General features: G+C 28.9%; 1 protein-coding gene across 1 annotated transcript in view; it reads right to left on the bottom strand.

Annotated features, from left to right (window-relative positions):
* mtt (mangetout) overlaps positions 1 to 16435 on the bottom strand; it is a 215547-nt gene that overhangs the window by 51340 nt on the left and 147772 nt on the right. The window contains exon 7 of the mRNA XM_040716329.2: positions 2261 to 2383. Within this exon, the coding sequence (XP_040572263.1) occupies positions 2261 to 2383 (123 nt within the window). The remainder of the gene's footprint in view (positions 1 to 2260; positions 2384 to 16435) is intronic.

Below are 16435 nucleotides of genomic sequence, written 5' to 3'. Positions count from 1 at the left end.
TTTTTCGTGTGGAAGAATTTTTTATGTGAAAATAGGAGTAAAAAATATATTTGTGTATAGATTTCCATTCTAAAAGAAGGTAAATCGAATGACGGAACAAAAATTTTAATTTTGAAATATTTTTCAAAATACTTCTTATAGAATAAAAAATAACATATTTGAAGAATTGTCTCCTTTGCATAAGTGATTTTAATCTTTTTCGTCCATTGTCTTACCAAATATAGAGGCACCCCAAGTTTTTGTGCTTTAGAAGTGTGAGTTTTGGGTTATGAATATATTACAAAAAAGACATAGTAATTAATTTTCTTAATTAATAAAAAAAGGTTTTATTTCACTCACAATCTTTTCCAGAGTGGCAAGTGACAACTTTTAAGATGGTTAACTCCGTGATTACTCAGTTTTTGGCTCCCCTGATACCCCTATTTGAGAAGTTCCTATTATTATTTTGCTAAGGTGTCCATATTTAGATTTTCAAAAAAAAAAAAAAAAAAGTATTGCTTAATGAATATAATCTTTAGGGAAAGAAAATGTGTAAAACTGTAGGTTAAATTTATAATTTAGTTCATGATCTTAGATTGATTGAATAAAATAAATTAATTTTGATCTTTTTTTATTATTAAATTGACTTTTTTTTATTAGTGCAAATTCCTAAAAACTAATAGTCCCCTTTTGCACGAACTTTTCTTCTTTATACATGCTGAAAATCTACTTAACTCATAAAAAGCCGGATCTTTAATTAATTAAAAACAAATCCCCGGTATGAAAAAATAGCATATGTCCGGGCAAATGAAGATGGTTGGTCATCCAACATATAGGAGCAAAAAAATGATTGTGCAAAAAATTAAAGTTGTTTAGACCTCTTCATCTTCAAACAGAATGCATGTAGCCTGAAAAAAGCAAAAAAAAAAAAAAAAAAAATTGAAGGCTGAAAACAATGTAAAGTGTATTTGTTTAAATTAATGAAATAATGTTGAATCAGTCCAAAAAAATATAAAAACTGAAGTTTTCAATATCCAGTCCTGATTCATTTTGACAGTTTTAGGATAAATCCTTTACTACTACGTCGTTTCACCTGTGGAAGTTTTATCAATAGCTGCGATCATGAATCATCATTCATTATTGGATATTGATTTATAATTAAGTATTGGATTTATTTTGAGTATATCTAGCCATAGAATACTCTAATATTATATGATCTAGCTACAATTCATTCCTTGCTATGGATCTAGGAAAACTCGCATTTGGAAAACCTTTTCTTAGGAAAGTTTGATTACTTGCCTTGAGAAAATTCGCCGTTCGGAAAATTCGCTTTTTTTTATACTAGCTTTGCCCAGAGTAATTAGTCATTGGCTAAAAGACAAATTTTACTTTAAGAAAATAGAAGATAACTCCTCAAGAAATCACTGTTACTCTCAGAAGTAACTACTTAATACTTATATCAATTCATAAGTCTTCTGTCCTCAAGAATGAAATAATAATAATAAGACTTTGAGAAAAACAAATTAATATGTTGAGAAGACTGATGAGTACTTTGTCCTAAGAACGCTCTCTAACTAAAACAAACAAAACTCATTTTAGCATACAAGCGTTATGTCTATTCAAATTGTAACATATATATTGTTTGAACTGTTTACATTGTGAAAAAGTATTACCCTAATATTCATTATAAAATATCTTCGGATTAGGTTATCAAATCAGGATATATAGTCAAAATTACAGTGAAATTACTTAGAAATCTCAATAATATTAAAAAAATATATTATGTTCATAAAATAAAAGAAGGCAAATTTTCCTCCCAGGGCCACGAAACAAGTAATCCCACGGCAAATTTTCCAACAGCAAGCTTTCCTCACACTCTTTTACTCAGTCCTAGCAAGAACTGATCAATTGGTTCTAGGATTATTAACTTAAGAAAGAAAAACTGAAGGGGGTTAGGGATGATTAGAAACGCAGTCCTAGGACAAAATGCCACACAGTGGTGAGGTAACAACCTGAGTATAAATGCTCACTTTATTACGGCATCTGTCAAGAACAGTTTATAAATTAGAATCAGAAGTATGTATATGCAAAAACGTTTATTCATATATTTGGAAATTGCAGAATGTATTCAACCTTACGAATATTATACAAAAATGTACCAATACCATATTAACATTTAATTAATGATACTACTCATCGTACACAGATTTAAATAAAAATTTGCTCTCTATTTCATAGATAATGAAATGAACAATAAATAAAAAATATATATCGAGCTTACCAACAAACCAAGGATTCCTCTTATTAGATTCAACGGTAAGATTGAGAAAATAATCTTCAAATCCATGAACTGGATTTGCTTGAGGTTGTACAGATATTGTTCCTTCAACTTCAGCCTCGTGACCTATGAAAAAAAAAAAGAGTTAATGAAATGAAAGTATTAAATATTTTAATTCTTCATCCTTTGTAGATATTTATAATAATAGAGGAAATTGAGTAGAGTGTGCTCATAAAAAATAAAGAGTAACTCTTATAATGATTTTTTTTTTTGGTCTAGGGGATATCTTCAATATTATTCAAGCAAATTATGTTCTTGAGTTGACATCTAACTACTCCGGGCAATGCCAGGTACTACCGCTAGAAAAATAAAAGATGTTTCATCGTTTCTTAATAGGAAGTAGAATAATACCAAATTAATGAGAAATATGAAAATATTGTTTTTCTTTTTAATAGTAAATTGTTTGAGTATTGATTACATTATAATAAGAATTCAATATAAGAAATTTTACAAAAAAAAAAAAAAAAAAAAAAAAAAACTTCATTTTTGTTTTTAAATTAATAAAGCCTTGTAAATATTGTTTACAACATATCGTAAACCATTCAAATTTATACAATTAATATTAGTAGAAATAATCAACATCTAACATAAAATACAGTGTAAATTGTTATATATGTACAATGTTAGACTTACGAACACATATACTATACAGTAGGGTTGAGCTTATTTTTTTTTTTATTTGAGAAAATTTGAGTTGCAAGGATCGTAAATTTATCCTTTTAGTAAAAAGACATCGTATATAAATTTTGGAAGGTTTTTGAAAACTTTTTAGAGGTAGTTCAAGGCTACAAAGTCTTGAAATTTTACGATTTTTTCAAAAAGGAACTTTTTGGTGTGTGTCTTGGAGGGCAAGACGAATATCCCCGAAATGTTGACGTCCTGAAAGCTGTGATTACGAAGGAGTGGAACAACTTGTCCTCGGACTTCATCAAGGCCAACTGTGCTTCTATTCGTCCCCGTATTGAAGTCATTATTCAGGATGGAGGGGAACAAATTGAATAAAAAGGTTAGAAAATTGTTGAATTATCAACTTTTGATTCAAAAGTATGCCATAAAAATGTCACAAAATGAAAATATGGTGAAGTGAAAACGGCTTTTAAATTTTTCGTATTTTTGAGTCCTGACCCTATATATTATGTATTAAAAAGTTGATGTCTGCGAAAAATATTGACTGTAAGAGTATTTTAATTATATATTATATTTATTATAAATGTCTTATATCTAGATTTGAGAGTGTATATTGAATATATGTACGCTGCCAAACCTGGCCGAACCGACACCTGTTTTTAGCGAGTCACCGCACAAGAAACCATGTTCAGTTTTCAAATTTAGAATTGTAATAAAATCGGAAACTTGGTTTAAGAGGTCACCTGTACTAAGCGGTCGTTTTTTCAGTTTCTTTTGTACCACTTAATACATGTTATTTCTTTTTCCTCACATGAAGGAATAAATGTTTTTGTCATTCATTAATATATCTATTGTTATTAATCAAGCAATTTTCGTTACTAACTTTTTATTTATGATTTATAAGATATATTAATTATAATTATTTTTTATCTTAATGAACTGTTTACTATCAATTTCATCTTTTCAGTAAGTATATAGTAGGGGGGAGGGGAGAGAATAACGTTTGCAAAAAGAGATTACTGAAATTTATAATGACCTTTACACTTGAGAAACTTGAATTGGTGATATATCTGTTAATATAAAAATATATGCCATATGTTGGATTTATTATTGGACATATTATTCAACAATATTAAAATTCGATATTGTTTGGAACAAAAGCTTTTATTAATCAGGACAGTATATCTACCTATTTATATTTCGTAAATATCAATATCACGTCAGATATACCCCATAGCCACTTAATTGAGGCTCAATTTTTTACACATTGTAATAATTTAAATTAATCTCTTAATCATATCACAGGACGATCAGTATAAAAAAGAGAATGTATAATTTTCAATTATTCATTTAAAACAATGGATTTAAAAAAAATGGTAATCCTAGTTTTTTAAATATATGTAGATATTGTTATAGGTCCAGTTAAAATCTCGTTGCATACCTCTGGAAATCGACACTCATGTTGTAGAAGCTAACTACTTTTCCTTGAATAACAGTTATGAGTTTCCAATAGTAAAAATTCACATTGATAACTCTTTATATTATTTATACACTTTATTAATTATGTACTTCAAAACTAAATATTAATTATACAAGTGAAAAAAAAGAAAATTTCAATTCCTTTTCCAATTATAATAGTACTAGACAAGTGAGCGGGAAAAAACTGCAAAGTGCCTCAAGTTAAAATAAATCATTAAACACCCTGTGCAGGAACCAATCACAAAAAAAGAATCTCGTAGAAGGGTATAAAAGTTTTAAGGGGTAATTATATCAGTTTCATAAAGTTTCCTTGCAGGAGCATGAAAGACGACGGGTCATCGATATGCTTCACGCATAAAATATTCCTCGATTATTTTTTCAAAAATCGATTTGCTGATTTTTAATGGCAAATATATACCAAACTTTACAAAAGGTTTTATTTTTCATTTTGTCCCTTGCCAACTCTGTATAATTATTTTACCCTATCAAATATGGTATTTTGTAATTTTCGATTGAATTTTGGGAGAACTTTTACTCTTTGTATAAGTTTGATACAACTTTTGAGTAAGAAAAAAAAGGCAGACAGTAATATGACAGTTTATTTTTCACAAACTGTTTATTCAATCTTGATAAAATACAATTTAAACGTAAAAAATCATGATATTTTAATGTTAATGTTACTTTTTTTTAATGTTCTTTTAATTGGCTAGATGGAGTTGCACTGATTAAGTATAAGTAGGTATTATAGTATTCCAATTACTCTATTTAACCTAGGAATCTTTCAGGGAAATCCATATACATTTAATATATTTCTTTCTCTAGGAATCTGGGGCGCGAACTTACAAAATCCATTGAATTTTTGGACTACTTTTATCCTTTTTATAGTTTTGAGACAACTTTTGAGTAAGACAAAAAAATCAGTAACCAATATGCCAGTTTATTTTTCACCTAAAAACCACCAATAAATACTTTGCACAATTATTTTGAGATAGAATGAAATTAGTTATTCTAAATACATGAACTTTAAGCCTATTCAAAATATATTTTTTTTAATTTTGATATGTTTCCACATTTTTCCCTTTTCTTTAACATGTGATGAGGTCAAAAATCATATTATTAGGGATCTAAATATTCTCTGCCTTGTTGACCTTAAAGTTTTTTTTGAAAATAAACTTTTTGATGATTTAGGGTAGTTTTTGGACAAAAAGTATATATTAAATACACAATAGAATGGCAAACAATACATTAAATTATAATTATTTTTGTATACAACTTTTTATATATTTTATTATCTAAGTATCAAAATTGCCGAATAGAATGAATGTAAAGAATAAAAAGAAGCTAGGTCCACGGATGCGAGTAATAAAAATGTATACTCCCATCTATACGTGTTATTTTCTTTTATATTTACCCATTTTGGGGGAAAATAAACTAATGTTTTTGAAAATTAGATTAATATATCTTATATTTCATTTTATATATTTTTTAAGACTACCATAACTAAAAAAGTAAAAATTACAAAAGAGTGATAATTTATATTATCCATATATTTATTGAAGACATCCTTTTTTAAAATTTCCAACCGTCGCCTAATATATTCAACAGCTTGAGGGAGATACTCTTTCTTAAGTTATTATGATGGAATAGTATTGAAGACATCCTTTTTTTAAACTTCCAACCGTCGCTTAATATATTCAACAGCTTGGAGGAGATACTCTTTTTTTAGCTATTATGATGGAATAGTCAGTCATCAATATCTTATTATTCTCTCTGTAATGTCTTTAACTTAAAAGTTAAAATTTTGAAAATTAATAAAAAACAAAATTTCCAAAAATGTATTGTTGTTATTCATTTTAAATTTGTGATAAAAAAAATTGAGGAAGACCAATTTTTGTTGACATTTGGAATTAAATACTTTAAATTTTGTTTAACAAAATATGTATTCGAGCCTTTTTTTACACTGTTATATTATTGTATACTAAGAGTATTAAATATAGTCAATGAAATATAATTTTTTTAATATTTAGTTTGTTTATGTTAAAATTCTAAACTAAAACGATCTACTATAAAAATATAATGGATAAAATTCTATTGTAAAATCTCCTTATATACAACATTTTTAATTTTCTGTCCATTTGATGTACTCTTATGAACCTCTTGAAAATACAACATAAAATTGACCACGCGAAATACTGATTTTGATAAATGTTAAAACAATTTTTTTAAACGTTTGACCTCGTGTTTTATTGATTGGCATTAGCATTTTTATCTTGCCATGTTCCTTCTTCAACCAAATGAAGATAAATACTGAGACTAACTCGCTAATCCCCTTTTTCCTTCATTTACATAATTTCCTTTTTCAATTTGTATTTAATATACTTTCTCCCTCTTTCCGTTATACAATATATATATATATATTTTTAATGTAATTTTTTTTGGTGCATTTTCGAATCGACAACCCATATCTTAAAAAAAACTTTGAGACACGGGGAATTCATCTTGTTTTATAAAAATTACTTATCCTTCAGAGCCCAGGAATCTAGTTTGAACAGAATGCAACATAGCCCTACGCACGTATCTCAAAATTCTAATCAATTTTTTTTATTTCTTAAGTCTGATTCTGTCTCCATTTTTGAAGTTTTTATCATTGCTTTTCTAAGCGGGACAACCAGAAATCAGACAAACTCATAAATTATAAGGATAACAAATAAAAAAATTAACACCAACGGGAAAAGGAAAAATGCCGTTTTTATTCCAGGTATTTAGAATTCCATAAATTTGTACTGCTATGCAATATAGAAGTTATTAATCGCCATTATTTGTCGCCAATAGTGGGAGTTTTTTTTTGCAGCCCGATTTTCAAACGGTCTAATAGCGAGGAAAGTTATATACCTGTAATAGCTTTACTCTTTTCCAGATAGTCGGTGATGATTATTCCGTGCAAATCCAAAAGACAGTCACCATAATCTTTCCGGCCGACTCCTCAATTTAAACAAATGCCAAACAGAAAGAAATAGAACGATCTGGCAGAAAATTGGTGTGTGTTCTTCCAAGAGATATATTAACTAAACCTAACCTCGATACTCGTCGGTGATGCCATCTCTCGTACTTTGCAGTACGAACTCTTCAAACGACCCTCGTAAATACCTCTTGAGCATACATTTTGTGTTTCCATTATTATGTTATGTATTTATATCATCTTGACTAAGGTGATTGTTTACATTATATTCTTGATTTAAATACCAATATATTACCTCAGAAATATTACCTAAAGAAATTCATTTAAAAAAAATAAATACTGAATACATATATGGATAATTTTAAACAAGTCATTTTCTTACACTTCTTTAATGTTTCTTTCTAATGATTTAACTTTGATAAAATACCATATGGCTTTCCTTTTTTACCTTAATATTTTCTGAGAATGGTATAGATTACTCAATCAAAAAAAATAAAAATACATTACTAAGAAGATTCATATTTATGAAAACATAAGTACAAATGTGGTGATTCTTCAATAATTTATTTCTTTCCAAATGAGTTAATGATATCTAACTATTTCAAATAATAGGAAACACAGAAATTCAAGTGTGAAGTAAACATACGCCAATTACAAAATTGTGGGAGTAGGAGGAGAAGATAATGGGGGTAGGTAATTGATGAGTGGTGTCTTGAATGACAATTATCCGGATACAAAATAAGAAGTTAAGGAAAGATCGATAGAAGGATGTAGAAAATGATACTACTCAGGGTAAAGTTCCCTCATCATAAACACAGTTCAATATATGATGAAGTAGTTAAGTTAGTATTTCCAAGAATTGTATAGATGCCGGGACTGTGTATTATATATTAAGTGCAAAAAGTGTGTATTGAATAATGCCAGCTTTGTCAATTATATTCGTATTGATCCTTCAGAATGTATACCGTTGTCTGTTTGAGAAACTGATAAATAATTTATCAGAGGAAGAAATTGTAGATGTAATAAGAAGACGTGGCAGAAAAGGTAAATCTCCTGGCTTTGTTTTTGAAATATATCAATTTTATGCAAATGAACTTGCTCAGATTCTAAGGGAACTATTTTAGTAGATACTGATGATGGGATCCTATCTGTCATATAAAAACGATGGTCTACTTATTACAATAGCCTAAAAAGAAAATGATATAAGGTTCATTAAGAATTGAGGGCAATCACCCTTCAAAACACTTTGTACATAGTATTTTCACATATAATTATAAAAAGACATAAGAAGACACTGCAAGATATAGCACATAACTCTCAGCGAGGATTTATAGCTGGTCAGAGAGTTGAAGACATTGTTGCAAATTAACAGACTGCTTTCGATAATTTTGCCAATTCTACTATATTGACCATTGACTTTCAAAAGGCTTTTGACTGTGTCTCGAATACTCACATTATACGGACACTGAAATGCAATTTTTTTTGAAAAATTCATGATAATAGCTGTTGCTACAATGCTTGTAAACTCCAATATAAGTTACGGGTCAGGAAACATATTAAGATCTTTCCAAGTAGAACGTGGATGTATCAAGGAGATCACATAGTAGCAATTCTTTTTATAGTTGCTGTGGATCACTTATTGTTACAAATGAGGGATAACGAAGTATTGAAAAAAAATACGGATTAGTGGCTGTGAATCCATTTATGCTATATCAGCAGTCATAGCGGTTGGAAAAGTTTTAACGATGGTAATTATTTCTCTTAGCTTTTATAGATGGGAGCGAGTTCAAATCAGGAACTCATATATAGTTCCAAAGATAACTCATCTTTTATATTTATGTATGTATGCCATCGAAATCTGTTCAGAGATAGATGGTATTTTGATGAAGTTCCTAGACCTTCAACGCAAACGGAATATCTCTATAAAAAGAACCACTACTCCTAAAAGCCTAGGTGGGCTGGAACAATATATTTCAGAATCTTTTTGAAATCTCTATAGGCTGAATTGATTCTAAAAATGTTTAAGAATAGAGGAACTTTGGAACTCTACAATATCTTTGATTGTTTTAATCTCCAATATTCCAACTCTGGGATACGTTCAATAATAAGTAATTTATGTAAACTCAAATATTGGTGCTCCTTCCTTAACACAGTAGAGGATACTTCTTATACTCTTGAACTAGTCATGGATGGGTACGCTCCATTAAAAAGTGCCTTGATAGAAATTCCTACTTCTCTCCAGAAAATGCCAGGTTTTTTCTTTGAAGATCTTTTCAATTACATACATGGATAATTTTTTAGCTATGATGATGCATAAAAAAATTCTAAAATGCAAAAGATAAGACATGGGTATACTTACGCTTTTACTACGAAGCTTGGTTTAAGCCTGTAGCTCATTAAGATAAAAGTTTTATCGATAAAATATTTGATGGGAATCATCCCTAAAACTGATTCAAAATGGTTTAAAGAGGAAAAACGTACAGTTAACGGAAAGACAAGCCTGTAATAGTTTTAAAAAACCATTGCTGGCTCCTTCTCAAAAATGGGGTTCTTACCGTATGATTACTAGACCCCTGGAAGTGTCAGCTTTTTTAAGCAACGATAAACTTTGCTACTTTTGTAAGGAACATCAAGAAACAACATCTCATATTCTATATGAATGTAAAACACTGCAGCCAATATTATGACCCATTAGCAGCAGAACTAGAAGTGGTTTTTGGAAGGCCAATAAAACGACAGGATTTTTTGTTCTAACATCAAAAAGTGAGGTAAACCTTCATGGAGTAATCGTAAAATTACATTAATGTGTGTATGAAAGTAAAAAGAAAATGGAAATTGGTGCATCTACCTATTTTAAACATTGTAATAAATTATTTAAAATTTTTAACGAACTAGGGTTTTCATTTATTTTGGTCCTTTTTTTGTGCTGTTTTATTGTTCTTAAAAAATGTATGTATTTTCTATACTTCCTATGTACTTGAAAGTTCTATGTACTTGGATACTTCAACTGTTTTAATATTGTTATTAATTGAGCACTAGAATAAATGAAATGATACTTTTTAAAAAAAAGTTTGAAGTCAGCATACTTTTATACTTTTTAAGAATATACTTTAATTTATGTAAAATAGTTATACAAAATTATGTTCAAGCATAAACATGCTTCAATAAACATCATACGAAGAATGTTTTTATACAAACACAAACAAAATATAGGATTTTAAATCCTTAGCATTTCCGATATGTATATAAAATCGTCACGACGCAATGTCGTTCCTCTTCTGTGAATTCAATCTTCTTTACATCTGTAGCAGCTGTCGCCATGATGCCCCAAACTTTACTAAAGTTTGTTGACAAAATAATATTTATATCAGCAAAAAAATGAGAAAATCAGACGGTTTTTCATAAAAAACTGCAGATGTACTTAAGAGGTGATTTGATCTTAAGGCCCTGTACTGTATATGATCAAAAATTATTTACAATATTTTCCCTCAAATGAATATTTTTTCAAAGTTAAAGGTCCTCTTCTTTTTAACAGGAATACATTTGCTCCCAACAAAATAATATAAAAGGTAGCTTATGTTAAAAGGGCCCTATTTCAGTACTACCATATCTCTAGTTCCCGCCTTCTCCTGGCACTCTACAAAACGCAAATCTCTACTTATATAGTTTTACGGATTTTTTGAGGGTTACTAAAAACTACAGGAATAGATTGTGTATTTTAGAAATTTAATCATGTTCATTAATAGTATAGTTGTTTTCTGCTTTATTTAGTTTTTTTCGTTGATCCTTTTTTCTTCTATTTTATCTTAAAAACTTCAATCTCCCTTTTCACTTCACGTGTACCAAAATTATACTATAGGAAGTGAAAAACGCCAGAAAGTTACAAAAAAGTACAAATGTCAGAAATTTGAGTTATAAATTTAATAATATAAACATAGTGAGAAATTTAACTTTGAAGAACATTTGAGACACAGAAAAAAAGTTATTATGACTGAGGAAATAAGTAAACACAAAGTTAGCTAAAAAATTTGCGTATAACTATTATCAAGCAGCCGAAATTGTAATTAGATCATTTGTATTACAATGGAAAAAAAAAAATTAAGAAACGAATTAATGAAATACCAAAAACAAATATATATTTAAAACAAAATATATCAAAGTTTGTGTGCCCATCAATACCTCATTTTTGAGTGTTATTACTTTATCTAAGAAATAAAAATGTAGCTCCGAGCTTGTGTATATAAAGCTCAGCGCGTCATATTTAAAAACAATCATGATACATTGGATGTAAAAGTAAATGATAATAAAAATGTTTTTGTTTTTTTAAATCCAAAACAAAAAACATACAATGTAATTATAAAAACAAAATACAAACTAGTAAATTTCAGAATTTGAAATATTATCAGTTTAACTATAATAACAAAGGAGGAAAATAAAAAGAAAAACCTCTAGATAACTCAGGTGATCAAGAAGTTAGGTTCTGGAGCGAGTTCTGACAAGTAAAAGTTAGTAAAGATTGATATTAGTATACTCATATAGATTGTGTATGAGATTTGTATTACTTATTAGTTACTAGGCAATCAATGCAGGGATCAGAGGACAGAGATAATTACTTGTAAAATCTCGTCCAGATAATATCCGCCATGTTCTATAGGATAAAAATAAGTTATTCAACGCAGGGATCCCGTCTGATATATGCAAAAGAAATCTCTGCATTACTAAGGAACTTCCTCCTACTGTTCAGTCGAGGATTATAATTAAGTTTTTCGTTTGAACCTAGTAAAGGGAGGACATTCTCAATGATAGAGCTCCACACTGAGCACATCTTCCTTTAAAAATGATTCGATCTTTTCACGAAAATGCAGACTATAATCTAATTTCCATCATTCTATACAAAATTTCCATGTTCTCAAAATTTAGATCGATATAGAGCACTTCAAGCTGAGACAAATCTTCAAGTATCATCCTTATTTTAGAAAATATAATTAAAAGCCTCAGTTATCAAAACATGAAACCTATATTTTCCTACAATAAAAATAGATCCAACCCCGATCGATGGTGAATTTATCACGGGGGACTTAAACATTGGTAATAATTATTTAAGGTAACTTGATTTGGATGACCTTAATGAAAATATTGAAGATGTTTCTACACAACCCCAAGATGATAGTTGGAAGTTCAGAAAACTGATTATGTCTCTTAAATACCTCCTCATCTCCTGGCTATCAAAGCCAACTATCAACTATCATCTTGCTCTCAAATATAATCTTTTAAAAATGCATCTATCTCAGCAGATGGAATTGTTTTTTAAAGGGTGTTGAACCCCACCCTTTCAATTTTTCATATCTAGTTTGTGGGTTTTTTCTGAAAAATCTGACAAGTTTATCTATAGAAGATAAAAATTTTAGTTCATATCTTCTCTGTGCATCGGTACTGCATCTAGAAACTTCAATCCCTAGGAGTGATAAAGAATTAACAAAACATAACTCGTTAAGACCATTACATGTCTTAAGATAGTCTTCAGAATTGGATAAGATCCTAGTCTTCTCGATGTTGAGGGAGAGACCCGAATTTTTTTTTGACATAAAAATCTTCAACTTACTCTGCCAGGAGTCGCTATTAATGCAACGGGGTTGCATAAGTGGTATTTGACGAAAGAATTGGTTCTATTAGCAATTAGTTCCGTGAGTCAATCAATGAAGGATTACGAGTAAATTTCTTGAAATAGAAAACCCATTTAAATGCTTAAACAGACATAGAACTTGGTTCGGAAAACCCAAATTTACAGTCGTACAAAAAAAAACACGACTGATTTGTCATAATTCATTGGCCCAGATAGTTGGGCATTATTTCAAATATTAAATATCAATTCTGATTTTTTAAAGACACCTGTATCTAAATGGAAATCAACCAGTAGTTATGTTAATGTAAAATCCATCGTGGAACACCTATCTGTTGTAAATGATGCCAGAGAGATGGGAGTGAAGCCTTGCAATTACTATATAGGCAATACATAAACTATCAATCATTACTTTTTTCCATCACAAGTAAAAATAAAAATAAAATTCTTCACCTCATACATTTGGTTATAACATGTACGACATGGTTGTACTAATAACAACTTGTACATGATTTACGTATATTATGTTATAATGAGACTAACCTGGAGGAATGCTAATAAATTAAAATTAATCATTTCAGTTTATTTCTGGTTATAGCATAAATATTTATATACTATATAGATATTTATTAAGGCTTCTTTTCCTGGGAAATTGACTTTCAGAAGGATCCTTGGAAATATTTTCTTAAATTAATTGATGCCGTGAAATATTGAGATTTCGTAAATATATAATAAATACAGTGAAATAAAACTATTTATTTTGAAATTTTAAGTTATATTTGGTGTCCAAACGGCTTCATAGGCTGGGTCGGGAAGATTCAAGTAAGGAGAAAGTGGGATGGAAATCGATAACGATGAATCTATTCTCAAGCTCAAGAGGGAAGTAGATGAATTTTTATCTTGTCAAATCTATAGTATTTACGGATAAATCTGATGAAAGAAATAAGTTTGTACATTTTGTAAAAAGCACGCTGAGTCCTCCTTTCACGAATTTGGAATTGTAACCCTGTGATAACTAGTGGAGAAAAAAAAAGGATGAATACGACCTGGAACTTTATATAGAAGACTGGCTTATAGCTGTGCCTTCCTATACTCGATCCCATTAAAAATCAGACTCTATCCTTACTATTACTATATGCAAAATTTACCAGAATAGAAGATTTTGAATAACTCTGAGAACATCCAGTCTGGAAAATTGATTAAAAATAAAATTTCAAATAATAAACATTTTGAACTATAAATACTATATATGTTTTGTTTAACAATGGAATTATAGAGTGGTTATTTCATCCTTAGTAAGGATTAAGAGTACAGTTTATACTCCCACCCTCTTTAACATGTGTTTCTTTTTTTCCTTAAGTTATATATTTCGTCATTAAGTTTGTAACTTCTATTTTATTTTACAATATATTTTTGGTCTATTTGTTTTTGTTTTTTAACTGCTTTAAACTTTCATTGTTGGAATTGTATTATATACCTATGTAATAATTTTATGCCGGCTGTGCATGTATTTTTATTATTACACTGAGATAATTAAATAAATGAGGAAACAAAAATGATTATGAATCAATTTTTGACTTGTCTATAGGCGTGTTACTAGATCTATCGTGCGTGTACATCCTTTAATATATATGATATGGGGAGAAGATTGGCTCTCAAGGAGACTCCTTTTAATCAACTCACAAGAGTTAATATATAACTTATGCATTAATGTGTTTTTATTCCTTTGAAATGTCCGGGTCGACGGGTCAAAATGCAGTTCTTTTGATACAAAAATACAACTAGCAAAGTGTGAGTAGAATTGAACAGTATTTAGAGGAACCTCAATACCTCAAAGTTTTGAAAATGGTAATTTTTTCCAAAAAAGTGACTTCTTTCTCAATTATCGTGAAAACAGTTGACGTTTTAGCTTCTTTTTTTTTTTTTGTATTTTAACTTTTTCAAGATAATTTAATGTACTCGAAGAAATAGTAATGTTGTTTTCAGAAATAATATTAGTAATACGAATTACAATGCAAAATAGTTTAAGAGAAAACTAATACATAAATAACTTGTTGCGCGCAATGTTTTTGCAATTTCTTAAATTTTTCTCCTCCAATACAAGACTCTTTGTTTTGATTGTGTCAAACCTTAATTTGGGATATAAAATCAGTACCATTTATCCATTCTTCATAGATGTCCTAAATTTCCAATTCCCCTCCATGAAACATCATAGCTCATATACTCATCTAGCGGAATTTATAATTGAAATCCATTCGTTATAAAAATATCCTCGTAGTACAATTATTAATTAACATAATTGAAGAATATTTAGTAACATATAATATCACACAATACCTTGTAGTTTCCTTGAAAATTAATTAGAATGAATGCTAATTTGAGCAAAGATAGAAAAGTATTAATCGAATATTTTTAATAACGGTAAAGGTAAGTAGGATCATAGTTTATTCCTCAAAAGTAGTATAAATATCAAAGCACATATACAGACACTATGGAAAAATAAACACAATCTCAAAATAGATTATATTTGAATGACTTATTTGTTATCAAATTGACTGGAAATAATTCCCTTCTTCACAAATGGCTGAGTGATTTTTCGTATATCATCATTTTAAATTAAAAAAGAGTATTCGGGGATAATTAGATATTAAAATTAAACAAACATCAAGTTTTTGTGGGAAAGTATGCAAAGCTCTACACATTCAAAGATTACAAAAAAAGTGGCAAACGACACTAATTATGAGCCTAGAATTGTAAATTATGTTATAGTAGGTAACACTGTAGATAAACGAAAAGAAATTATCAATTTTGCCAATTAACACCTTCAACGGATTCTTCCCAGAGATTATTATAAATAATTTTTGAACTTGCAATTATATTTTTAGTAGTACTACAAACTGTGGAATTAAATTTGTCTTATCTTTTCAATGCATCATGCTCGTTGGTTGTCTAAAGTATTGTATGGCTTAAAAATTTGCTTATTAAAGTTGTAGTTTTAAATGACTACGAAAGGGGAACAAGGATATTTGTAGTTTTATTGTGTAAATATATTTGAAAGCATAAATACCTGCACCTACAACTACACTTCAATTCAAACCTATTTGAATTTGGTCAAACAACTACACAATTATTCCAAAATCAATAGTTTAATTTCAAAAACCGCATTTATGGTATTTATCTGAAGAGCTTGTTTGTTTGATTTTAAATGAAAGAAATAACAAACAAGACCAAAATTCACAAGAAAAGTTTATACATAAAATTATTTGAAGATTTTGCAACAACAAAACAAACAATATCATTCAGATGTTGAAACTCCCAGAAGATATTATAAAAGTAGATCTTAAATTTTAGCAAAGTAACTATGATAATAAAACATCTCTTGAAATATTGATACTTTTAAAGTTATTAATGGCCAAGCAGAACAAGGAGTTGC

Source organism: Lepeophtheirus salmonis, chromosome 7, assembly GCF_016086655.4.
Source record: "Lepeophtheirus salmonis chromosome 7, UVic_Lsal_1.4, whole genome shotgun sequence".
NCBI lineage: Eukaryota > Metazoa > Arthropoda > Copepoda > Siphonostomatoida > Caligidae > Lepeophtheirus > Lepeophtheirus salmonis.
Note: the sequence above shows the minus strand (reverse complement) of the source record. Positions and strands in the feature narration are given on the sequence as shown.